The following is a 25376-nucleotide window of genomic DNA, read 5'->3' as shown; positions in this document are numbered from 1 at the left end:
TGTACACATACTTGCAACTGTACCAGTCAAAAGAGGTCATTAAGTGTACTGCTCACCAAAACACGCATCAAATACGGCACTCAAAGCACAGCAAGCTGTATTTTTACAACAGCTAAACAAACTAGGCCACGTTTCTTATTTCAAATAAGACTTCATTACAATTGTACTTCATTTCTACAGACCTTTTTGTACTGCTTAATAATTAATTTATACAGACTGGAGAAACAAATTCAGTATTACAGGACTTCCCGGTTTATTGAATAACAGGCACTCAAATGGCTTCTTGGCAAGTCTGTTCATATTTCATGTTGCACTGAGCAGTATATTTGTTTGCCTTCTAGGACCTCTGTCCAACCTTCTCAGACAAGTCCTGTGCTGTGCCTGTTTCTTTTTCTCTTGGTACTCAAAATGTCACAGAGCCTGGGCACTTTCCTTCCTCTAGAAACACCTTGTCCCTACGTTCTCTTTTCATCACCAGATCATACCTTGGCCATTTAAAGCATACTAAACTAGCTAAATTAATTCATCCTATATTATCTAAAGCCATTTGAATGATGGCTGCTACTGGTTTTGATGCACTTTCCCTAGACTATTGCCTTTTACTATCTGTAAACACTGTACTGTTCAATTAGAACCCATTGATAATAAGAGAAACATCAAGAAAACCTGAAATTCCTAACTTCCTGTTACCATTAAAAGACATTTAAATGAGTGGTAGAGGTAGAGTTTGCAGGATTGTTAAGGGAAGACTATATCAGCCTTTAGAAATCAGCCCAGTGACATTTGCTTCCTATGCTTTTTCTGATGTGTGTAAAAAGCCAGTTCTTATGGAAAGGCAATGCTTTTGTGGATGATATTTTTGTAAATATGTCAAGAAAAGCATCTAAATACCCGGAAAATAGAAAAAGCTTCCCACTCCTAAATACATTACTTATATCCATTAGGAAAGGAAGAGAGAAATTCTAAGGAGTTCGAGGTCAGAACATCGATTAGTATTATTCACAGGGACTCACTATATGTACAAGAATATCGCTTTCTGTAAGACATGAAAAATTCTCACACTCAGTTAAGCAGAACATTAGCTTCAACCCCTTTCAGCTCAGATAACCCCCTAGCTAGCAGATTTAAGGCAGCACAAAAGTAGACTGCACATAATCATTGCTTTACGAGACCTTTGCATTGAGGCACAGAGAACCATAAAACTCCTTTTGGCTTATAATTTGAAAAAGCCAAGCCAAAAAAGAGAAAGGAAGGACATCTTAAGCTACTAATCATACTGTGGGAAGCCACAATATTATTCCCATCCTCCAGCTATTACATCCAAGTTGGTTTGTTTAGAAAAAAACAGACTGGAGGCGTCAGTGTGGTTCAGGATTCAGGCATAAATTGCATGTCCATCACTCGTACCTGCAAGTTTTCAAACAAACACCAAGCTTCCAGCCATTATTCAAAAATAATTAAACACGAGGAAAAGCAGCCTTCACTCTGACCTTCTGCCTTTATGCAGACTCTTTAGGATTTGGGGTTTTTTTTTCCATTTAGCCTCTTTTTTTCTTTTTTTTTAATGCAAAGCAAAGCAACTCTTCTTTTGATTGTGAAACCAGAAAAAGTCATGTTTGTATTTGTATGCAGCAATCCCCTTAGCAGCATCAAGAAAATTACCAAAACCAACTTGCATTTGGGTTTCAAGCACAGGGACACAAAACATACATGCTCAGCCTCCAAGCTTTTTCCATTTGCACAATTATTACCTCCTCCAATCAAAGTTATTTATAAATTAACCCTCAATTTAACGTTGTAAATACTCCTTATGATAGCAAGATACAGCATTCTCTCCACCGGTAAAAAAGCACAAGTCTTCCTCATTTTTCATGGGGAAGTAACCAGAAGGAAAAACCAAGAATCTTGAAAATCATCAAAAGATAAAAATTTCAAAAAGTCTAAGAAGAAAACAAAAACAAACAAACAAAAAAATCCTTGATATACTTTGTTTTGTTTTGTTTCAGATATCAATCAATCAGATGCGATTGATATTACTTACCTCAAGGAAGCACATACATTCACTCGTTAATTGGCCACTTTTCTTTATCCTAATTTCTGAGAGCCCATTGGGCTAGAATGATTCACAGGAGTCCGCTGAGCCAGATTTAGCCCGACAGTGCTTAAAAATACTGAGTAGAAAGTAACAATACACTTACTTCAAGTGCTGAGCAGGACTACATCGCTAAACTGAAATTCTTGCTTTAGACAAACATTGTCCAAAGGGCTTAAAATAAGCATTTAAAATTTCATGCATTCTTAGCTTGGAACACACAGACTTATAAATCTGTTTTTTCAGGTTTGCAGATGAGCAGCTACATATCAGCCTAATTAAAATTCCAATGACTCCTTTGCAACTACTCCTCCTGTACCAATGAAGTACACACAATTCTGCTATAAACCCATCACAGAAAATATTTAAAATCCTGAGCTCTACAGGGCTTAGCTGAATATGTCATTGTGTAACCCTGTGATATTGTTACCCAGGGTAATGCAACAAGCCCAAAGTAGCCGGGGCTGTGCTAGTATTGAACAGCCACCAGTTTTAACTTTGAACGGACACAAGCATGCAGCAAATAAGAACTCTCACCTCAAAATATTCTGGTTTTGCTCTATATATCACTTTATTTATCTTTCGAGGACTTTCTTACAGTATTTTAGTACAGCTAGTGTATTTGGTGAAGGCAAATAATCTGTTTCCAGTCCTTAACACCTAATCCCAAGATTAAGAGTCCCAATACTTTCATACTACATGGAGGGAGAAACCTAGCCACCAACTCTGCAATCATGTGAGGGCATTGCTTTGAACAGAATTTTCAGAATGCAAATAAATAAAGCCATCATGCAATAGCAACTCTCCTTTTTAACAGGAACAGTACTAAGAACGGTAGGACTCAGAAGCTAAATCACACCAAACTAGCAGGTTTTCGAAAGCCTGTAGTAAACTCACCAAACAATGACTGTACACGGCATATCTGACCTCCTTCCATCATGGTGCTTGGATCACAGCTTTATCTCAGACAAGGCTTTCCAGCATAATATCTCCTTTTTTTCTGTTTTGATCTTTAAGTAATGAGAGGCCTAAACAGTTACCGGGGCATATAGTTATAAAGGAAACTCCTTTAATGGGATCTTTCAGGTCTTGTTGACTTAATTTGTACCACAAGTTGAATTCCTGCATCTCTGTCACCACAATTAAAAACAAACAAACAAAAAAAAACCCAACCAACCACCACCACCAACCACCACCATTGTAAACATTCAGGGTTGGTTTGTTTGCTTTTAACAGACATTTAGATACTGAAGTTGCAAACTACTTATTTGAATGGAGAAATTACAACTCGGGTTTCGTTTGTTAAATAACAAAAATTTTACAGCTTTGGATTACATTTCTTGATTGGATGGCCTATGTTATTATGAGTATGAAACAAATCATTAAAGATAAATAGAGCATTTTGAAATTTGTCTTGCATTGGTTAGTTGCTAACAGACATAATGTATGCATACATATCATATGTACTACTCCTTCATTCAGTGCCATCATCTGGAGTAGTACCATCACCTAATTCCCCAAACATGCTAAGTTTTATTATTATGCCTACTAATACTGCACACAATTTTCAGCTGATACAAAGTCATATTTGTTGCAGCTTTACATCCACGTAGATCTGACCCAGTGTGTTTCACATTCATTTGAATATTTCACATTTACTTTAAATTATTCGCTTTCCATTTCAAGAAGTAATTCTGTTGGGTTTTGGGATTAAGTACAAGGATCACAATCAGGTCGGACGGCTGTGGCTACACATCTGCATGTAGGCTCAGGATTTATACAGGGCTTAAAAAGAATACAGACTTAATCTATGTACATAATAAAGAATATTTCCAATTATATTAATCGTGTTGCATAAAACTACTATAGAGAAGCATTTTATTGTGAAAGAATGATTCATTGAACAAACCCCTGTCTGGTCTACGCCTATGAAGACTTCCTCTACATATGTCTAAATTATGAAAGTAATGTGGAAGTACACATGAAATGGTTACCAACTTTTCATTTAAATTATTGAAATTGATGATCTTAGTGAATGTCTGCTAAATGGAGTCCTCTGAACATGACATTACATAAGATTAAGTGTCATCTTTGCCATTAAATACGAACATTCATTTTGGCAACATAACACAAAGGCCTCAGAGGTGGAGCTACAAAGCCTTGCCAAAGGCCTCACAGCATCTTTTTACTTCTTTAGGACAAAACAGAAACATAAGCACAGAAAGAAATGACTGCGACTACCAAAAAAAACCCCAAGCAAATACCTTACTCTATGACAAATGCCCAGAACAATCCAGTTTCAACAATCCTGATTTGATTCTTCAGTGTGAATCAAATTTTCAAAAACTTAGCATTTCATTATGTCAGTAACTGCTCAAAAAGCATCTACGTGTATCCATACATTAATGGATACCATGTGCATTTTGTCATACATTTGGATTTAATGCAATCAAAAACTGTGCAAAGTACAGGTACCGCTTCCTGGCTGTCAGAAACAGTTTTAAGTTTATTTGCCTCAGCCACTGAGAATATGCTCAAGTGTTTTGTGTACAAGACAAAAAAAGCAATTCTTGCCTTCAGATCTTGCACTCTGGAAGACAAATGGAAAAAAAGAAAAAAGAGGCTTTCTCCCTAAGGCAACAAAGGCAGAGGATTTCAAGCCAGTGCCCCTGCCCACTGTTTAGAATGACACCCTTCTTGACACATCTGAGTAGAATTTGACTGCTGGCAGAGAAATTACTTGTGTAAATACTAGAGAATCATACTTTCTTGTAACCTTGGATGTGCCTGGTGAGCATCTCTCTCTACCCTCCCTCCCCCCATTCTCCTCTTCTCTTCCAGCACAGCCACCTATCCAGCTCCTGCTTTTTGTATTGAAAACAGGCCAAAAAAGGGCAAAGAAAAAAACGCCAAGAACTGGTATTTGGCAGCACAAGAAACAGCATGCCAGTCTTACCATCAGGCTTTATTTTCTAACCTCTCACACAACAGCAGCATCTAGGGACCAACAAAGAACAGAACATCACTGACACACATAGCTTGGGGTCACGGAGCAGACTGCCCCAGCTGACTGGCCCACACCGGTCCAGCAAGAAATCTGCAGAACCTCTCCTAGTGTTGCAACCATGTCCTGTCACACGGGAGAAAGGCAAGAAAAGTGGCTCTTTAAAGATAGAAATGAAAAAAAAAAAACAAGTTATCAGAGTTTCTGGACTCTCAGTACTGTAACCCATTATATACAATGCAATTCAGAGCACAGTGAGAAGTTCACACTATAGAATCACACAGGGCACCACCTTCTTAAAAAGGAAAAAAAAAAATATTAAAGAGAGGTTGTTTTGTTTTGTTTTTTTTTTCCAGATCTTTAAAAACACCCACTATGTTATCCTTCCCTTTCTCAAGTCCAAACTGATGAGAGGTCAAGGGGGAAGGGGGGGTGTGATGGGGACCAGGACTACAATTTTTATCAGTCCTTTTTAATGATGTAAAGCAGCTGTGTTATACCTCAGTGCATTCTGGAATTAAAGCGTGAGTTTACCTGCCATAGAAATAAGAGGAAATGACACCTTATGCTATTAGAAAACATCAACAAGCACAGGTAACTCACTCTCAAGTGTTCTGCTGTGCAGTGGTTCACAAGTGATCAAAACCATGTTTGTGACTGGCCCAGAGCTCAGTGTTTTTCTTTCTGCATCACATACAGTTATCATATTCAAGAGCTGTTAAAACACAGCTCCAGCTTGTTTGTTTTTCAATATGCTGTGCATTATTTAGGTCTAAAATAAACCTACTTCAATAGCATACAGCATAATCTTTTAATGAATGGACTTCCTCATATAGCTATCTGTTTATATAGAAAAGGCAACAATCTAACTTTCAAATATAAAGAAACATATAAGTCATTGAGCAAATGATTAATAATTCTTGTTTTGATAAAATGGATGGGTCTTCCACATAAGAAATAGATTTAAAAGTACCACAAATATTGATGAAACAAGATTACCTATAGACCATTGCCGAAAAATAAGTTTATGTTCTTTTTCGTCCTTTTTTTTTTCTCCTGACACTCACTGCTTATTTTCTTCATTTTAGTAAAGAAATTAAAATTCATGCTATAAACTTAACAAGACATAATGGATAAATAACGGGACAAAATAAGGAAATTAAGCATTTTAAATTGTCTTCAGCATGTCTCTGGGTTTTCTTATTCTTGCCATTGCAACTTTTTGAATGCTAAAAATTTTTTATGGTTTATGTATTCTGAATATCAGATATGTAACCTATTCCTAGAACATCTGTTTTGAGATAGATCCGCTTTGAAATTGATAGAGATTAAAATACAATTGAGCTAACACTTGAGCTAATACACCTCTATAGATGAGGTAGATCATGCATTTATCTTATTCTAACCCAATTATTCTATACACTGAACTGTCTCCTATTAATAAAATGACACAAAATTTAGACCCGACATTAGGTTTGTGTTTATGCTGAATAAAGTGTTGACGGTTCAGGGATGTTTTAGTTACTGTTGAGTGGCACTTAAGCAGAGTCAAAGCCTTTTTCTGCTCCCCACCCCATCAGCAAGGAGGCTGGGCATGCACAAGAAACTGGGAGAGGACACAGCTAGGACAGCCAATCCCAATTGACCAAGGGGATATTCCAGACCATATGGTGGGTGTCATGCTCATAAAGCTGGGAAAGAAAAAAGGGGGGATGTTTGGAATGATGGCATTTATCTTCCCAAGTAACCATTATGTGTGATGGAGCCCTGCTTTTCTGGGGATAGATGAACACCTGCCTGACAATGGGAAGTGGTGAATGAATTCCTTGGTTTGCTTTGCTTGTGCACGCAGCTTTTGCTTTAGTTACTAATCTGTCTTTATCTCAACCCATGAGTTTTCACGCTTCCACCATCCCAATTTTCTTCCACACACTGCAATGGGGGGTGTCAGTGAGCAGCTGTGTGGTTTGTAGTTGACAGCTGGGTTTAAACCACACCACCAAGTTAAAAAAAAAAAAAAAACAACAAAACAATAAAATGAATGAAATAAGGATAGTGTAAAGTGTAAAATAGCTTTTATCCCATTATCAGCCAGAGGTAGAGAACAGTCCCTGGCAGAACACAAAAAAAACTGTTACAAAGATGCATCCTTGATTTCTCCAAGGCTATTACTGTAACCAGTATGGGATGTAGTCATTCTGTGTGTCCTTCACAAAAGCAAACAAATTCATTGGATTAAATAATTCATTTCAAATCAAGAATACATTTGTTATATAATGACCCATGACCCAGTTTAGGGTCTCACTCCCTGGGAGGCAGCTTCGCAGAAAAGGGCCTGATGGCATTAAGGTGGGCATGAGCCCTTGGTGTGCCTTGGAAACAAAAGACAGTAGCCTTCTATGCTGTACTAAAAGTTGCCTGGAGTTATTGGTTTTCCCCTTTACTCAGCACTTCCTAGACTATATAGAATCATAGAATGGTTTGGGCTGGAAATGACCTTAAAGATCATCTAGTTCCAACCCCTGTGCTACAGGCAGGAACACCTTCTACTAGAGCAGATTGCTCAGGGCACTGTTCAACCTGGCCTTGAACACCAGGGATAGAGCAGCCATCTCTCTAGGCAGTCTGTTCCAGTGCCTCAACACCCTCATAGTAAAGAGCTTCTGACTAATGTCTAATCTAAATCTCCCTTCTTTCAGTTCAAAATAGATACTCCTCACCCTATCACTACATTCTCTGAAAAAAAGAATCCTTCCCTATCTTTCCTGCAGGCCCTGTTTAAGTACTGGAAGGCTGCTATAGGGTCTCCTGGACCCTTCTCTTCTCTAGGCTTAACCTCCCAACTCTCTTTCTGTAAGATGAGCAAACCAATGGACAAAAACATTCACAAACTTAAAAATATAACTGTACTTTGAAATGTGATTCCATAAAATGACATTTTGTGATAAGATGCATTTCTTCATAGAAGGGAGTCTGACAGCAAATCTAAGAGTAAAAGATGTCTCTCCACTTGTTACAAATAAACCAACCTCGAGCCTAAGAACAAGCTCTAAAGTAGCTCCAAATATGAATTCATTCCCTATTTAAAATTCAAACACAAGATATACAGAAGAACAATATAGCTAAACGGCTAAGAAATAGAGTACTTTTTCTCAGATTTGACAAGCATAGATTATTTCCCAAAAGAAGACAGTGGAATTTGGAAACAGTTCTGAAATGTGAGCACATGTGAACTGATAATGTTTATTAAAGCGCTTGCTAATTTAGCCCAACTATCATCATCCATTTTTCGTTAGTATGTTGTTTTCAAAAATCTGTTGTTCTCTTCCAACACTGACGGAATCTATACAACTGCCCAAAGAAACACTTGTGCTGTAAGCTTGAATGAAAGAAAATAAAATTAATAAAGCAATTTTCATAATAGGCCTGCCGGTCGTGTTGTAATAGGATAAGCATTAATAGTCATTACTTGCTAAATTATTCTATCAATATATATCTACAATCTGACCATTATTTCTGTAGTGTGAATGACCTTAGTGTGAGAAAGTGCATGTGAATAAGTTGCGATAATAAAACATCAGCTACATCACTAGGAGCCACATCTTAAAGGATACTGGAGAAAAGGAGTGGATCATATCAGGCATTCTCAAGAATGCAAGTCTAGGATGATAGCTGAGGTCTATTACCTGTATTTGGCCTATTACTGGTGCTTGGTTTTGCACTTCATCCCTGATACCTGTAATTCAGATGCCCCACTACCAAATTAAAGCGCATTACAATCCATTACAACTGGAAAAAATAGCCTTCAGGACATGCAGTGAAATTTTTTAACTGCCTTATGAACTCCATTGAAACCTTTTTCAAATTATCACATGCCTCTTGTAATATTTCCTATACTCCTCCTTACATAATAAATAGTAACATTGTATGGACACAGATATTAGGAAGAAAACCATATTTTTTTCTCTTATTTACAGTCAACTTTGCTTTAAGGATTTGGTAATTTTACAGCTCCTTCAGTATTTATATCTCCAAATGACTTCAAACAAGCTCATCCTAGAAACCATCAGCCCTTAAAAATTAAAACAAGGATGAGCTGTATGGGTTTTCTCTTGTTTTTTATTTTTTCTCCAAATTCATGCAGATTAAGCAAAATAAATACTGCTTCACAAAACACTGAGAAAAAGCAGCATCAACAGGGAAACATAGGAGGTGAATACAGTGTAAATTTCACACCCCTTAAAGGCAAGAATGTTCAGGAATTTTATATAGTGATAGAGAGACTGTAGGTTTAATATCCAAACTTACTGACTGATAATAAATTCATTAAATAGATTTTTCTGGCCTTCCAGGCAACTAGCACTGCAACCACGTCTATCCCAGCTCATTTTTATTGTTAAAAAGATCCACTTAAAACAGAGCGTCATGAATTAATTCATCTAGATCACTGCTATTATAATGAATCATTAATATCCTAGTGAAAAATTTATTATTATAAATAATAGATTCAAAATGATGACACAGAAAATGAAGCACTACTCTTCAATGTATCAGACAGAAGCAAAGTGATGTCATGGAAGCTGGCAAGATAAAAACTATAAATTTCTAATTCTCTAAAGATGTCTTTCCAGATGCTTTAACTTAATTTTATTTTCTCATCAAACATTTATATTTCAGCTGAAAAAAAAACAAATATAAGGAACACTCTTCCCTTTGTATAAATAAAACGTCCAAGTATACCCATTGCTTTGGTCACAAATCAGTTCTGCCATGAGAAGGCACATTTTTGTCTTCAAAATACTTATTTCAGCATATGTGATAGTGAAACAAAAACCCTCCTTTGCAACAAATGGCAAAGTTAATTTTCCAAACTACTGTATCTACTGCATATATAGCAGAGTTAAGTAGGTTTAGATAACAAACTGAATAGATGAGAATTTTGATACCTACATGATTATTAGGCTCAGTTAGGGAATAAGAAAGACTGAAAGCAATCATCACCTCAACATAAATGTTACAGAATAAAAACCACAAATAGAATAAATGTTCCCTTTCCTGTGGAGTTAAAAATCAGAGTAATCAAATGTGTCTTTGAATTTGAGTACACAAAAACTGAATTGCAGCTTACTACAACTGAGTTTGGACAAGCAAAATAGCAAGCATATTACTGATATGGACTTCTGCAGCTAGCTAGTTTTAAAGTGAGCCCAAAACAAACCACAGCATTAGAGTTTAGCCAAAGGGCCATTACGAAAGAACAGTTAATCTTCAAAGGGGCACTAAATATTCCTTAAATTATTGATAGATTTGATTTGTCCATTCTCCTAGAACGATTTGTGTATTGTACATCAAAGCAAGCAGTATTATAGCTGTATCCTTGCTTCACACGACGCTTTAAACACTCAGAAGTACCTTAGAATTTGATGTGGATTCCAAAAAGCAAAGTCTGTTGCCAAATCCTTCTGCAGCAAGACACAATTTCTGTTGCTCCTTGTGAACAGTTGCAGTGCACTGCAGAACCACTTCATCATCCTACCAAAGAAACAAACAAGAACAGAACAGCAGTTATGCTTCTGGCCCAATAAGATCTGGGGAACCATTTACAAAATCACTGCTAAACACAGAAAGATCTATCCCCAAACACAAGCAGAATCAAATCTCCCCATAATTTTTATTTTGAATGTGGCAAATCAATTAAAATAATTCCAATAACTATATATGTGCTTTTCCTGTTTGCCTGTTCTTGTAACAAAGGTCAGTATGGATGAAATATAAATGTTATGGGATTAAATCCTTGTAGTAATGTAGACAAATGAGATCTTGTCAACAAACCTGAAAAAACAGAAGCAAACCCTTACGTAAATCCTAGTCATTTAAAGTAATATGACTATGAACTACAGAATGCCTTTGCAAAAATCTAGTTCAAGTTAAGAAGAAAGAAAAAATTTGTAATAAATCTGTTTTCTAAAAATTTTGTGGTTTAAGAATAGAAATTTTTTTTTTTTGCTCTGCATTCTTCTCAGTCATTTAGGAAGCGAAATTAGTTTCCAATCATGAATTTCACATGAATGATTATGAAGAGGTCATACTGAACACTGTAAATAAAATGTAATACAAAAACAAAACTATCAGATGAAGCATGCAACTGGAAGCAGAACAGGATGAGGCTACAAAAACGAACACAGTAAGGAACGCATGTTTACCAAAAAAAAAGTGTTCTTACACGCAGTTTTTTACATTTTTACATTAACTAAAATGCCTGAATTCAAACTACACTCAGTAATTTGAAGCCACTTTTAAGCACTCATCCTGAATTAATCTGGACTTCTATTTGCTTTAACTTACTTCAACCTAGTAATTAAACTAAATTAAGCTGTATTTAATTCTGAAAAGGAGATTAAATAGAATTTAATCAAACACTTTAAAAAGTAATTCGTTACCTTTTTTAAATTGTCCTCATGTGGCAAACCCTAGCCCTAAGTGTAGGTGAACCCATTTCCTCATATACCAACAACAGCGCCCAAGCTGCATTTCACTATCAATTGTAAAGTAAAAAGCAGTAACTGCTCCCAGTCAGACATTAAATCCAGAAAATGTAATATGTCCATGTGTTTATATGTGCAGTTCACAATTGCAACTAACAGCAAAATCCCTAAAGGCCAAAAATCAAGGACCTAGAAGACTGCATATACAGAGCTAAGAGCTTTGCTGTGTACTATTTGTATAAGATGCATCTATTAAAGCCAAGAGCACGTGGGGTGAGAGAGTTGTTTTTGTTTTTTTAAAGTGCAAAATTAGTATGCCCTAATCCTAATTGCACTTTATTCAAATAAAAGTTTATTTTCAGGTTAAAAAAAAAATGGTGCTAAATTGCAGCTATATAAACACATTCTTCTTCCTCTTTCTCTTCCTAGCCCTTCTTCCTAAATAACCAAACTAGCAGATGGAGACTCCAGTTTCACAATCATACACAGTGCTAGAGTTGTCTACAGAAAGGGTCACTAGAGAAGATGCTAACAGCACACCTCCATAGCCAGAGGCAGACAGCATAGTAAGGCTACTTTCTCCTGAAAGTACTGCCCTATTCTCTACCATTGTATGCTGTGCTTTTAGAGTAAGCTTGAAAAGGGTTCTACAGAGTCCATCTACAAAAATGATTCGACACTGACAGCAGCAAAAACATAACTTGGTTTGGGGCAAGTCCCTGACATATTTAATTTTTAGTTAACGATCTAATGCATCATATCACTTCCTGCAACTGAACTGTGCACAATCACCATGCATACATGCATAATGTAGCAGATGACTGCTGGAGAATTGAGACAGGAAAACTGCTAAATTTCTTGACATACAAACGTTCTCAACTTTCATTTTGCAAATATTTTTTCATTTGCTGTGCAGTGTACATGGCTTATTTTGTAAATACATAGCTCATAAATAAAGACTGATTTCTTTAAAAATGCTTACTAATTAATAACGAAAATTAATCACCCTCCCATGCCCTTTTCCAAAGTTAATTCCTGGGTTGGCAGAACATACTCACTAAAACAACAAAGCAAATCCTAACCCTGTTTTGCTCCATTTTCTTTGTTTTGTGTGTAGACAGTTACCATAAACAATCTCCTAATTTAGGCCACAGAGTCAGAACGTTGTGGAACTTCTCACACAAGGTGAGGTTGATAAAATTGGTACAGGATGTTAAGACAGACATGATGCCATTGTCAGATCAAGTGAATGGTGATTGCAGATAATCAGGCGTTATATACGCCCAGCTCTAAGTTACTTTGTATTTCTGTGCACATTAGTACATAAGAATCTAATATAAACTCTACCTGGATTCAGTATTCCGACATTTACAAACTATGTGTCCTGAAGATTCCTATAGACACACAATTTGATTGTGTTACTAAATTACATTAAGATACCTAATTCCATTCCATTTCTTTAGAACAGACTGCTAAGTGAGTAAGCATTTCAGCACTGTCTTTCTAAACTTGTTTTCAAAACAGAAAATGTTACCCAGTTCCAGTATCAGGAGAGCTAAAAAAATGCCTAATTTCCTTATTTGAAGTCACACCACCAAAGAGACCTCCTTCACTGAAGGTCACTTCGCTCTTGTATGAAGAAAGCTACAGTGTGCATCATATTACATGTCTATTGAAGTAAAATATTTTTCAGATATTCTTAAATCTTGAAGTCTGAGACGTCTCAAACTGGTTCATTTCTTCCTATTACCTTTTGAGTATTTTCATATACTATGCATATCAAGTTTCAGATAATATTTTCTGCTAGTCACTGTCAGATTAGAACTGATGAAGCAATTTGTTTCAAAGGATTACAACTGTAGTCTTCAAAACTTGAGCAAATACATCACATCGTGTATACACATACACTCCTATCCACCTCTTTACATACTCTCCTCATTTGAGACTGAAAATTCTGGGGTAGAGGCAACACAAAAGTGCTAACAAGAATATCAGTGTCCTTTAAAAGCTTCTGTCAAATGTTGAGTTACTTAATATCACAGTAAACTAAATAGAGACGAAAATTAAAGAGGCTGCAAGAAATCAGCTTCTATGTTGTTCTTCCAATGCCTTCTTCTAATGTTTCATGCTAAAATGTAATCATTTGTAGGAACTTTTGATTCACTTAGAATCTAAACTCTCGGCCAAACTGTTTTTCAAGACATGTAGAAATACTTTCTATGCATTACCAATATAAAATGCATAGCTAAAAGAAGAAAACCTAGTCTTCCACAACACAGATACAGGTCTTCGTAACTGATCAAAGTAACGCGTGTTAATATATAATGTGTGTGTCATATTCAGTGAAAAACACTTGATCTGATTAAAATCTGATAAAAACCCAGTATCTATATTCTGCTGTAACTAATAAAAGTATTTAGTTTAAACTTCATATTCAAAACAACAATACCAGATACAGATTATAAGGAATAGTCTAGATAAAAAACTCAGATTTTAGAAGAAAGCGCAATAGTACAGACCTAATATCCCTGCAGGGATTTGCACCGACATATACTACTGTTATTTTTGTTTTGCTGAATAATCATCACTTAGATACATATCTACCAGTTTCCTCTGTGGAAACTGGAAAAAATTAATTATTTCCATCCCAGTTCACTATAGCAGTCTTCACTAGTAAGCCCAAAGATGCTGCTTTGTCTTCTATTTTTCCAGGTTCTGGTTACAGAAGGAAGTTAACCAAGAGAGTAAGGGAAAGTAGGTATCAATATCCACACAAATTCTGTCCACACAGTGGTGCTGCAGTTTATTTTCAAATGCACAAGCAATGTGTCCCTGTAACACCAAATGATCACAGTCTCAGATAAATCAGCATTTACTGCAAGTAAGAGTGAATTCAACTTGAGAATCTATCCATTTAGTTTAAGTACTTTACAAGATGATTCTTCCATCCATTCTCATTCAAGCTTCAGTACACAGTCTGATCTGCTTTATATCCATATTTCCAAATTCCCAAGAGTGTTACCTCCATCCTGCAGACAGGTAAGGAACAAAAATGATACTGTCTAGCTACAATAAGAGAGAGCATGCCTAGACAGCTGAAATGGTTCTCTCAGATTGCTAAACTGAAAACCTGAGTCAGAAAGCTATTCTCCTTCCTAAATTTGAAAATGAACTTGGTGAAGGCAATGCGCAGGTAAGACTAACACAACCAGGCATAAACAATGCTTTAAGATTATGGCCAGGTACCATCTTGGAGTAATCCATTAATCCTGATTAATCCTTGTGTGTCAACCAATACACTAGTTCATAAAGATACTACAACTTCCAGCAAAAAAGATATTCTGCTTTGTGTTATGTCAGATACCTGCACTGACCCAAACAGCACAAGCATTTGATTAGCACACTACTGCACTGATCATCCTGGTTCTTCAATAAGCATTCTGAAAAAAACAGGTCAGTGTTATCTATGCCAAAAAAAAGTCCTATTTATTTTTAAAGCATCCAATTTTGAAAAGGACAGCTTTTGAATGAAGAGCAGCACAGAGCAGGTTCTTAATTCTACCTATTCATTATGAGCTAGTTAATTATTTTCATAAAATCTTCATACTCACAGAAACTAAACAAATAACCCAGAAAACCCAGTAACTAAAAAAAAAATTAAACCAAACCAAAATAAAACCAACCAACCAACCCACACCTTTAACAACATCATAACAGTTTCTACAGCTAAAAATTGCTCCTAAAACCAAATGCTCCCAGCAAAATGTGAGCTGCATGTTCAGAACTGTATTGCAGAACACTAGATTAATGGGGAAGAGCATGAGTTTGCTGTCAAGGTACAATATTAAAACAGTCAGTTCTTAAAACTCCTTAATAGCACTTACTCTCATCTACAGAGATTATGCGACTTTCCTGCAAAATCCACACATACACTTCCCCGTCAAAACAAAGTTTACTTTCTCGTGTGAAGATGTGGGGGTGTGAAGTTCCAACAGGTATGTTTTGACTAGGTATATTTTTCTAAGATCATCAATTTCAAGTTATGACTGAACAAAACATATATATATATATATATATATGTATATATATGCACCCACGCAAAATTAAATATATATACTTCCTTGTAACAGACAGTGTTACTCTGTCCTATTAAACCCTAACAACTGATACCCTCCTGTGTGAAGTCAGTTTTGACTAATCCTTGACCTTCTCATTATTAAAGGACTAAAACTGCTGGCTGAATTGCACAGGTGCTGTTAGCACCTCTGCGGTGTAGATATAATTGCAGTTTTGGGGGTGGAATATTTGCATTGTGGCATTTTTCTGAAAATCTGCTAGTTGGTGGGTGGTGTGTTTGAGCTTTTTGGGGGGAGATGGTTTGGCGCTTTTTTGGGGGGAGGGTGTTATATTTTTCATTTGGGTTTTTCTGTAGGGTTTTTATTTTCTTTGTTGTTGGGTTTTTCATTTTGGGTGGGGTTTTTTTTTGGTTGAGTTTTGTTGGTTTGGTATTTTTTTTTAATTCTGCACATTGTAGTTAGTATCTTAAACTTTTAGTAATTACATATACTTTAAAACTTCTGCATTCATATCTCATTCATATCCGGTACTGGTTTACTAGGGAGTCAAAGGACAGAACAGTCTTAGGAATTTGTTTATTTGCATTCTTTAATAGTGCATAATATAATTTCCCTACTGTATGTCTTTCCCTGTTTTACACTCCACGTCATCACTACCTCCAAGTCTTGCAATCATAAAAGAAAAGCACAATATTGGAGCTTCTATTGGAGTATTGATAAAAACCATTGCAGGAAAAGTGGATGATAACTAAAGTAAGAATACACTACAAGTTAATACATTTATTTAGAAACACTGAATGTGTTTCAGCCCAAGGTGCTTCAATTCATTATGTCATGAATCAAAGCATCACAAAATACTAAATTTAAAGGGACTTCAAGCATCATCTGGTCCAACCTTTCTTGGCAAAAGCACGGTCTAGACTAGATGGACAGCACACTGTCCTGCTGAATCTTAGATGTCCAATGTTGAGGAATCCAACACTTCCCTGGGGAGATTATTCCAATGGCTGATCGTTCTCATCGTGAAAAATCTTCCTCTCTTGTTCAACCAGAATTTCCCAGGAGTAACTTGCACCCATTACCCCTCATCTTTTCCATGCAATCCCTTGTAAAAAGGGAGTCTCCACCTTCTTTAAGTACCACTACATGATGATAAGGTTCCCCCTAAGCCTTCTTTCCTCAAGGCTGAACAAAATCATTTCTCTCAGCCTTTTCTCACATGGCAGGCTTCCTAATCCTTTGGTCATCTTTGTGGCCCTTATCTGGATCCTACCCAGCCTCTCTACATCCCTTTTGCGTAGCGGAAAGTAAAACTGAACACAGTATTCCAGGTGTGGCTCGACAAGTGCTGAGTGCATGGGATAATGACGTCTTTATCTCAGCTAGTGATGCCCTTGCTGATGCAGCCCAGCATCCTGTTGGCTTCCTTTGCTGCAGCTGCACACTGTTCACTCATACTGAGCTTGTTGTCTACCAGGACAACAGCACTGGTCCCAGTATTGATCCCTGGTGGACCCCACTAGTGACAGGTCTCCAGTTTAAAAAGGAGCCATTCACCACCCTCTGGGTGCAGCCAGTTCCCCACTCACCACGCAGATCGCTTGTCTAGACCATAATGCATCAGTTTCTCTAGGAGGAAGCTGTGGGAAACTGTATCAAAAGCCTTGGAGAAATCCAGATACACCACGTCCAGTGCTTGCCCCACATCAACTGAGCAGGTTACTTTGTTATAGATGGCAATCAAGTTTGTCAAGTGGATTTGCACCACGGTGAATCCATGATGGCTTTTCCTATTTATGTGCTTCATTTGACTTGCGATAGCCCCCAGAGGGATTCATTCCATAACCTTCCCAGGGACTGAAGTAAGACCAATGGGCCTGTATCTTCCTGAATCCGTCACTGAGCCCTTCTTGTAAACAGGGATGACAATTGCCTTCTTCCAGTCTTCTGGGATGTCTGCCAAGCTCCACGACTTCTCAAAGATTATAGAGACCAGCCTCACAACAATATCAGCCAGCTTTCCTAACACCCTCGGATGGATATGATGTCACCCAGCTCTCTTAACACCATGACCTTGACTCTGCATTTTGCTTCAAGACTAAAATAAGCAATCTTTTTCAGGTATTTTCCTTAGTTTTATATTTTATACTTGATATTTTACGTCTTTGCTGATAATACAGCAAATAAGATATTAACTATTACTAATTTAAATAATATGCTCTGTTCTTAATATTCTGTATAATGGTACACATGATTTCCCTTGTAATCTAATGCTGACTCTCGTGTTTCTACTGCTCCATGACAGCTTACCAATTCTGAAACTGCACATGTAACAGAGAATGTCATACTCACAAAATTAAGCATTCAGAGGTTAAAACTGGTAAATTATCCTTGTACAATCAAACTCACTTCTACTGCTGTTTTATATGGCAAATACTGCAGTTAGTGGAATGTTTCCATCAACTTCCATATGCTATAAATCAGGATCTCTGCACAGACTTTAATAGCTCAATCTTTAACAGCTTGCTCAAACTCCACATATGCACAGTTCTGCTTTACCGCATTCCATTTACTGTTCAGCTGTGCAGCTGAACTCTGCAATGGGTATAGGCACCCACATACTTTAAAAGTAGATTTACGAATAGGAATTTAGCCTGTACGAACAATTTTCTGCCTAAGGGAATTGTAGAATACTTCTTGACTTACAAACTTCTCTTCAACTTCCCTTTATCTTGTTGGGATAATCATTAACGTGCAAAAATAAAGTTTGTAAGTCCTACTGGCCATCAAGTACAATACTTGCACATATGCTGATAGGATCCAGATAACAGTCCTCTAAGATGGCCCTAGTAATCTGACCTGCCAAAAAAAAAAAAAAAAAACAAAACCAAAACCAAATGTAACCTTTTTTATGCTGGGTATCTGAATAAGACACACCAAGCAACATTTAAGACAACTTTTAGTGTTGAGTAACGTTATACTACTAGTTGCCCCAGAGCCTCTTTCTTTCTGTGTTTTGGAAGAAGGTAAAAAGCAATGATGCAGAAATCAAGTAATTAAGATGGTGGCTTTCCTTTTCCAAATCCCTGCTGACAACAAACAGAAGCCTTGATGCATAGGATTTATTAAACACCATGTACATAACGTTCAAGAACTATGATCGTTAGTAATTAAGTATCTTTTCAACAGTCCTATGGGAGATGCCAACAAAACAAATGCTCGGAGTGTAGCATTACTTAAACTGCTATTTCTATTCCTGACTGATCAACCAGTCCTAAACAACTTACCAAATTCTATTTCAAAATACCACCACCTATTAGAGAGATGACTCTAGAGCTGACAGAGGTAAGAAAAGCACCCACAGTTCTTATTACTGTATCTGAGTTTGAACCACAGCTCCATTATTTTCTTGGTAGCAGATGACTGTCGTTAACAATAAAATAACAGTAATGCTCTTGGCTGCTAGGAACTTAGGCTCAACCTCTCTTACAGGAGAACAACCTACAAAGAACTGAAAAGAACCATAGCACAGTGCACATTCCTTAAGTAGGAACACAAGATAAAAAGCAAAAAACAACAGCGCTGCGAAAAGGGTCTGCTGGTTAAGGCGACTCAAATGCTGATCATGAGTCAACACCAGGCAGCTGTATAGAAGCCACAAAGTTGAGCTAACTGGGAAAGAAGTGCATGTGACTGCACAAGTAGTGATTCTTTGACTTTACACTCAACACCAGCAAGGCTTCAGCTGAAGTGAAATGGGAATTTTGATCCCTCATTTCAAACAGAGAAAGGACACAGAGCAACAAGACTGAGGCTACTTAAAAAAAAAAAAAACAAACACACACACACACACACACACACACACAAAAATACCCACAAAAAAACCCTGTTGGGATGGAAACTGCTAGACATGCAACAATGTCAAGTATATGATATTGTTATCAATAAAACATGGAATAGAGGACAGGTAATACCATTCCTCACTGCATTGAGAAAATTAGCATTAAGACAGGTGAGGGAAAGTTTTATGAGGATAGGATAGCAAAGCATTTTCACAGACCAGCTTAGAAGCGTCATCATTGTAAGACTATAAAAACTGCTCAAGAAAACCTTTGTCAGTAGGACTGAAGCATAGCTGAACTTGCCTTAGGATGAGAAGGAAGAGAGATTATTTTTCTGGTCACGCAATTCTAGTCTGGATGCTTTTTACTATACATGTTTTAGTTTTATCCTGTAGGAGGAGTAATTTCATAAGGATTCAACATTATTCCAATGGAATTATCCTTTGAGGCAGAAAACCCCATCCAGAACAGAGGGAATTCCGGAAGATCAGAGAAACTGATAGTTCCTGAAACATACTCTGAAGCAGCATCCTAGTACAATAACCATGTTATCTTCTCCTCCTTCCTCCAAAAGCTCATTGTCATCAAAATATATTTGCAAGATTACAGCAAAGTCATGGTGATCTGCAGTATTAAAGAGACATAAAACCACCACAACCCCACCTAGAGTCATGCAGATTCATATTCAGCACTTGTCACAAAAAGTTTTCACCGAAGAAAAATGATACAAAGAGCATGTCAGAAAGGAATCAAAGTGTACAAAATGTCATTACACATCACTTGAATAGAGTGATTGCAGAGCAGAGTTTATCAAGGACTCAAGCAGAGTATCTCAGCCACAGAGCACATCCCAGTCTGCAGCTACCAGTAAGAAACGAAGCATGCAATCAGAAGGCCACAACCAAATCTAAAAGAGTGGCTTCAGCACACCCAGGTCACAGGCACCTTCTGTGCTCAGCGAAGTGCTTCACGGAGAAACAAACCTAAGTACTACTGACTTTGATCTGATTGGGTGCTGCAGTGGTCCTACAAACCTAATAAATTGCAAGTTCAGCTGTCAGTGCCTAAATACAAATTTATCTGTCTGTAACTATAATTAGTAATGGCTAACTCTGCACCTGAAACAGTTGACAAGAGGAGTGATGGAAAACATCTGCAATAAAGTATGAATACCAAATTAAACACAAAATGGCTGGTGGGCCTATTTCAGCTTCTTAGCAGTCCCAGTATGTCAAATTCACCTCTGATGTAATTCCACTTATTTTAGGAATTCGGTAAGAATTCTATTGCATTTACACCCTCACTCACTAGTTCCAGGTTATGTCTCTTCTGCAATCAAAGGTGTGATTATAGCACAGAACATATCTACGCTATATTTGATCTTGGTGTGAATAACAGTGCCAGTAAAGACAGGTGAGAGCATGCTAGAAAAGGAGTCCACAAGAGCCTGAAGGCAAACACAAAATTATACCTATAATCTGAGTCAGGCAGTTTAACAAGCTGCCTCTAAACAAACGGCAACTATCTCATAACCCCACAGTGCTCAATCCAAGCTAATAAATCTAGACTCTCACCAGTATCTGAAAGTAATCACTGAAGGGTTTTAGTTTCACTACACTTGTCTGAGAAAGAGTTCATGAATCTCAGCTGGAGACCAGAGGCACACATTAAAAAAAAGTAATACATTCAAGGTCACACAATACTTAAACTGAAACTGAATATATTATGGTTCCGAAACCAGGACACCCTACTAACAGGTTCCACAGCATGAAGGCTCTAACAGAACTCGTGTTTCATGGACAACACCCTCTCACTCCAACTCAGACTGTGAAAACATCTCCTGTGCATCATCCCTTTCAGGCAAGAATACATGAGCCCTCAGTCTTGTATCTTGTGAGCAGACTCAGGAGGCTAAGTCAGTACAAGAACCATCTGCTTGAGCTGGCACATTTAATCCTAGATCAATTTCTCTTCACTTAATCTTTTTTCACCACTATTTCTTGAATCATTCCACTTCAGGGCTCTGCCACACTGATATTTTGCAGTGGCCCAATCGATCATGCAACCTTTCCTCTCCAATTCCCAAAGACTCACCTGCCACTGTAGTTTGGTTTTTATTATTTTTGGAGCAACGTTAAAGATTCATTCTAATCCATGCCTGTTTCAGCTATGTAATCCTCTGCCAATATTGCTCCCTGCTGTCATTCTGAACCTGCGCTAATTTATGAGATTAACCCTTTCGCTTCACACATTTCCCATGCAATGCTGCCTTATCACCATGAGAAGTCTACCACCTTTCTAAGTTCCTCCCTCTTAGACTAATTCCATTTTGAAAAATTCTCTCAAGAGCTCTGTTCATAATTTCTCGTTTGAGCATCTCTGATTTATCAACTCTTCTTTTCTGAAGCCCATTAACGAAATTATGAGAATGAGATGTGGTATCTTCCCATGACAACACCAGAATTACCAACATTCAATTTCTACCTAACTTTAAATGCCACGAAAGGGTCCTTATACAGCTGGAGCTGTACCATATTACGAAACCCCAAGCAATCATAACACTGAATCTTTGCTACATAAGCAATCAAAAAGCTTTTCAGCTTCCCATTAAAGAGATTGGATATTGGTCCCTTTTTTGAAGGGACAACGAACATATCCCACTGTCTCCAAACAGTGCTGCCACTTCACATTTATCTCTTCTTAACCTGCCTAATGTATGTATTTCTCAAAAAGATCACTGTACAAAATAAAGACCGCAGCAGTCTTAAAATACTGAACTGCAAACTTCATATCTAAACAGCTACAGTCCCTAGATAGCAGGAGATAATTGCATTCTGCAGGAACAGCGCAGCTGAAGGGAAGAACACTAAATTGAAAGAAGCAGCAGATAGATTTTGTTCCCAGATCTCACACCAAACTTTTATAATTTACTAGTCAAGTAATTCCCCTGTGCTTATGCCCCTTTTCCACATCTCTTTGGTTGTACTTGTTTAGACTCAGTTCTCCCAGGCATGACTATTCCAAGTTCGGTTCAGAAATAAATTATATCATTAGTAAATACAAGATTACATATCTGCTGTAACAGGAAAGAAATGAAAACTTATAGCATGCAATGATTGTTGGGTGGTGAGGTTGCCGGGGGGGAACGTGTCCCCATCAGGAGTGACTTTAAGCAGCTACAGACCATATCAGGAGAACTATTCAAGTGCTAGAAAAAATACACACTAAAATAAACCAGCTGGAAGTCTGCTTGTTGGGTTTACCTGCAGAGCCCTGGGAATGGGCAGCAATGAATAGGTCAGACACTTGGTTGAACAGGCTGCCTGTGGCCCACAGCTGAGATACCTTTCCTCTGCTTAGCAGAAATGTCATCAAGTTTGAACAGTAACTTTATTTTGCAAAATCGTAATATTGGAAACTTACTGCTCTTTTCTTCTTGAAGATAAAGAAGATAAAAAGAAGCAGCAGGACAACTGGAGACCCACCTTGTGCCAGGCGGGACTGAGCTCAGTACCTCATGATGCATAAAAGGAACAGGACTTCATGAAGCCAAGAAATCTGGCCAAAAAACAGCAGCAATAGTGCAGTTGGAACTAACAACTAACTGTTTCTACAGAGAAAAAAGTTTAAACAACACTTCAGTTTAAAAAGCCTCTCTGATCTCTCCCTCTAACTCAGTTCTAATGATGGCAAATAATTGGCCACGTTGATCAGCGGGAAGAAAGGCTTGGTAGCCCCTCCCACATACCTAGAGACATCAGGGAAGCAGACATTTGATGGTTTTTGCAATGGTACTTTCAAAAAACCCTACAGCATTCAAAAAACAAAAAGAAAGCAAATAAAAAGACCAAGGGTCCTTTCCCATTAAGCTGCAGTACCAGACTGTAGTGTACTAACAGCACAAGAAAGTCAAAATTCCAAACAGGAGAAGTGGCCTGACCTTGATCACATTTAAAAACAAATCATTATACCTAGAACACTTCCATTTATATGTATATTGTGTGACAAAGATAAAATCATTTCTGGTTTTGGGGAAGGTGCTCCACCCATACTACCAGCTGCCAGTCAAGGCAGCCGCACTAGGATAGCTGAGGATGTTCTGCCACAGTTAATCCTGGGGAGGTTGAGAGGGTCATTTTATTATTGCCAGACATTTTCAGTCCTAGTAATGATACTCAGCTTTACAAGGAAAGTGTTACGAGGAAAACATTCCTCAAGCAGGGAACCACAGATTGCATTGACAATTCCTGTTAACTTTATCCAAATTTAGAATCACAGTTGTTAAGCCCTATTTATACTACGGCTTTAATCAAGTCATAGTATGACAAACCACACTGACAGCCCTATGCTTTAGTGAATTCTGCTTCATGAGAAAGATGTTCTAGACAATAATAATTACGTATTTCATTCAACTTGCCAGCTCTACCTTTACCTCACTTTTACGATAAAAGAAAACTTGAAAAATATTATTTTGGTTGTAAAATTCTGTCTCAAACCATTGTTATGTAAACCATAAAATTGCCCTGGTATGTCCTAGGAAAAGTATAATGCCATTAACTGTGACATCTTTATTTCATCTAACACATCACAAGACACACCATGATCACAGGGCTTACGTGGTAACATCAGTTCCCAGAAGCATTCCCTAAAGCAATAATCTATCATTTCATTTGTATAATTTGGAAAATAACATGTTTAGAGGGTGTAAAGTGACAGAAGACCTTCCCTAAATATAGTAGATGCATCTAGACAAGGTGTTATAACAATCCCAAAATAGTTTGCCAGTCTTTGCTCTTGCTGTTTCTGGAACTGATAGGTTACTTTGCTATTGAATGGGGGATGGGATCTGTGGCATCCTGAAATACAGACACATCTCAAAACAAGCATCAGTACACTGAATATCTAAACACCTGAACAGTTCTTACTGTGACTGCAGTATTTCTTCCTCAAACAGAACATATGAAATGCTGAATTTTGTATTTTACATGGAAGCTGCCATGCAGGTTCTGCAAACGGTCAGATTTCTGCTACAGAATTTAGGTCCAGATCATCAAGCAGTCACGTATCCACAGACTTTAGTGAGCATGAGATATTTCTCTGTACTTTATAAAGTCCTGCAGCTTGCTGCTACTCAATCAGTACTTGACAATATCAAAGAAAACCTCCTTCACAGAAAATCATACTATAAATTTTGCAGCAATTGTCTTGTCATTCCATTCGCATTCTTTTTGATAGACTGGAAAATAATTTTAGTATAAAAAGCACAAAAAACCCTGAAATATTCAGCACAATAGCAGTGTATGTTGGATTGACAAATTCTACAGAAGAAATCAAAGCACAGTGCTGTAGATTTGGTTATTAAAGACTCTCTATTAACAGAACAGTAAGTAGATAACAACAAATTCTGTGTTAAGCTGTCTTCTGAAACAGTAAAAATGTATGGGTTCCTAAAAGAATTCCTCTTTATCCCAGCTTGCCGGGCACTCTCCATTTTTAATCATTTATCGCAATCATAATTTATGTCATTATACTCTTACTGTGGAGCTGAAGAGTCACGGAAAAGCTGTGAGATTCAACCAGCAGAGTGTATATTGCAGCAACTGCTAACCAAGAAAATAAAAATAAAAATCAAGGACTCTTCAGATACACAAGAAAACAGCTTTATCACCAGGTTCTCATGCCAGCAGGTAATTCTCCACAGACTTTAATCAGGTGCAATGACTGATTGCTGCAGAAGGCTGCAGTGAACTTAGAGTCCCAAAGATATGCTATTACACAACTGCAAAAATATCTTTCAAGCTTATGTACATGTTGCAACGTAAGATTCAGAGACAGTTTGATTCCTGTTTCTTCTCCCAAACTCACCAGCTGTCATAA

The 25376-nt window shown here is 37.4% G+C and overlaps 1 protein-coding gene across 7 annotated transcripts in view; it reads right to left on the bottom strand.

The window, feature by feature from the left end:
• Positions 1–25376, bottom strand: part of RYR2 (ryanodine receptor 2) — a 379474-nt gene that overhangs the window by 279148 nt on the left and 74950 nt on the right. For all 7 annotated transcript variants that reach the window (XM_057414543.1, XM_057414545.1, XM_057414546.1 and 4 more), the window contains exon 2: positions 10509–10628. In XM_057414543.1, coding sequence (XP_057270526.1) covers positions 10509–10628 — 120 coding nt within the window. The remainder of the gene's footprint in view (positions 1–10508; positions 10629–25376) is intronic.

This window comes from Pezoporus wallicus, unplaced genomic scaffold (genome assembly GCF_028554395.1).
Source record: "Pezoporus wallicus isolate ANWC-B61680 ecotype Strahan unplaced genomic scaffold, APGP_CSIRO_Pwel_v1 contig_8042, whole genome shotgun sequence".
Taxonomy (NCBI): Eukaryota; Metazoa; Chordata; class Aves; order Psittaciformes; family Psittacidae; genus Pezoporus; species Pezoporus wallicus.
This window is presented reverse-complemented; position numbering and strand designations above follow the sequence as displayed.